Here is a 2,224-nt window from a genome sequence, read left to right on the forward strand (position 1 = left end):
ACAGAGAGAAATAGAGCTGCTTTAAAAATTTCATGGGACTTAACAAATGTTGAAATGGGTCAATTTACAGTCTTCCTGGAAAGAGCTGCATCCAAAAAGCTGATGACAACAGCTGAAGTGTTGAACGTTCGCATCAGAATCACAGCCTGCATCAACAACTTGCAGGAGAGAATCAGATTGATTGAGGAAAAACAAAAAGTGATCCAACATAATGAAGAAGTGCTGAAGAAACATGAACAAGAGATGAAGATGAATGAGGAGTTCACAGTAGAAGCTGATGAGGTTTACAAAGAAAGAGAGGATATCACAGGTGGGATGTGGTGGTTGGTGTTTTATGAAGGAGCTGTCTGCTGCATTGTCTGTGAGGAGAACTGTCACTATCCTGGATGCACAATGGCCTGGAGTCCTAACAGCTGTGAGGTCATGAAAAAAGGCCACTGTACTTCATGTACCAATAAGTGTCCAGTGTCAGATCATGTGAAAGTACAATGGAGATATGTGACCAAGACCAGGAAAGTTATGAAGACTGTAAAGGAAATGAAAGAGAAGTATGAAAAGAATAAAGCTGAAAGTGAGAAGAAATTAAGCCTGTTGGAAAATCTAAAAGAGGAAATGGAAAAGCTGAAGATAGAGAAGAATCAGCTGCTTGAAGAGGTCTACCAGCTTGTTGTCAGACTGGAACAGATCGCCCTGAATGTCTGTTCTCTGTCCACTCATGTCCACTTGGACTAATTTATGGCTTTATAACAATAGTAAAGGATTTTCCTGAGGTTTCCTGTAGGAACAGGACTGACCATCACCCTCTGGCTCAGGTTATTACATTGAAGGGATTTTATTAGAGTTTTCCAATAGGACAGAGCAGCAGGTGATAGACTTACTTTGTTGCTCTCTAAATATTTTATGGATGTAAAGCTTAATGTTTCTCTCTACATTAAGTAAATATCCTTAGGAAAAGCAATTGTTTCTCCCCAGTGTGCGGATTTAGGTTTCAGGGTTTTCTCTCTAAATATGGATTTGTGTAACAACTCAATTAATTCATTCTCTTTTCAGGAAAGCGTCCATTTCTCCCCAACACAGTTTAATTTTAAGGAATTTTGGCCTAATAGTTTTGTTAGAGATAAAAAAATAAATTAAATCTTTTTTTTCTTTTTTTAGACCTGTTGTAATGAAATAAATAATTCCCTTAATTTAAACAAACGGAAAGGCGGCTGTTTTCCCCCTATTGTAATGTAACTCTATACATTTTGATACAGATTAAACCTGAATTATTTTCTTTTCAGAATTGCTGTAAATAATTATTAAACAATGTGCAGAGTTGTAGAGTGATGCAAACGATGCAGTATATAGGTCTGTAATGCCGTTATTTATTTTAACAGCTGTTAAAAGTCGACGTGTGCAGTCGCCTGGTTTGAATAAATACTGTTTTGTTATATTTAACCTTGTTGTGATTTCCCCCTTTTGCTTGTAGGTTTCAAACTGTTCCAATAGAAAATCACTGGTGAATATAAACAAATGCTGTGACAGACTGGAGACCTGTCCCCTCACCCTGACCCTTTGACCTTATTCAGGAATAAGTGATAATGGATGGATATAAACAAATGTTTTCATGCACAGACTATGAATCATCATAGTGATTTTATGCATCAAAGAGTTAAAATGAGGTGCTCTATAGGAGATTACAACATATTGAGATAAATATCAGGTGTCATGAGAATTTTTATGGGCCAGTAAATAATATAGTGTCTCTTAATTATGTTAAGCTTTATATTTAAATAAAATGAAACCAGGGTCTTTCAGGAACAGATAGAATGTATGTTTTTATTAAAGCAAATCAAATTCAAATTTTATTTGTATAGCACCAAGCTTCCTCCCTTCATTGAGCTGCTGGTTTCAGTTTGTTTTTAGTGAATCCATCTACAGACAGTGGACACAGACCCTAGAGGGTCAGCAGCAGTCGTCTTAATTCATCTTCATTCATTTCTGCTCATTTTTCTCTCTCAAAACAGATGACCAGCAATTTAACAATCCACTGATTTTCAGCTGTTTCGTTTCTCTACATGTTTATGTATTTTGTTTAAGCCTTCATGTGTATTTCATATTTTCTGGTTCAAGTAGGAGCAACACAAAAGTCAATAGAAAAAGTGAGATGTGGATATGAACTTCCCTTCTTTCAAGGGGAGGAGAGACTCAGAGTGTTTCTGTGAAATCATGTGACCACAGAGCG

At 36.5% G+C, this 2,224-nt stretch overlaps 1 protein-coding gene across 1 annotated transcript; it reads left to right on the forward strand.

Moving 5' to 3' along the window:
- The first annotated feature begins 24 nt into the window (after positions 1–24).
- Positions 25–732, forward strand: LOC109953804 (uncharacterized). Its single transcript, XM_020589263.1, has one exon. The coding sequence runs from the start codon at positions 55–57 to the stop codon at positions 730–732; it is 678 nt and encodes a 225-aa protein (XP_020444919.1). The 5' UTR covers positions 25–54.
- The last annotated feature ends 1,492 nt before the right edge of the window (positions 733–2,224 follow it).

Source organism: Monopterus albus, unplaced genomic scaffold (genome assembly GCF_001952655.1).
Source record: "Monopterus albus unplaced genomic scaffold, M_albus_1.0 scaffold1422.1, whole genome shotgun sequence".
Lineage (NCBI taxonomy): Eukaryota > Metazoa > Chordata > Actinopteri > Synbranchiformes > Synbranchidae > Monopterus > Monopterus albus.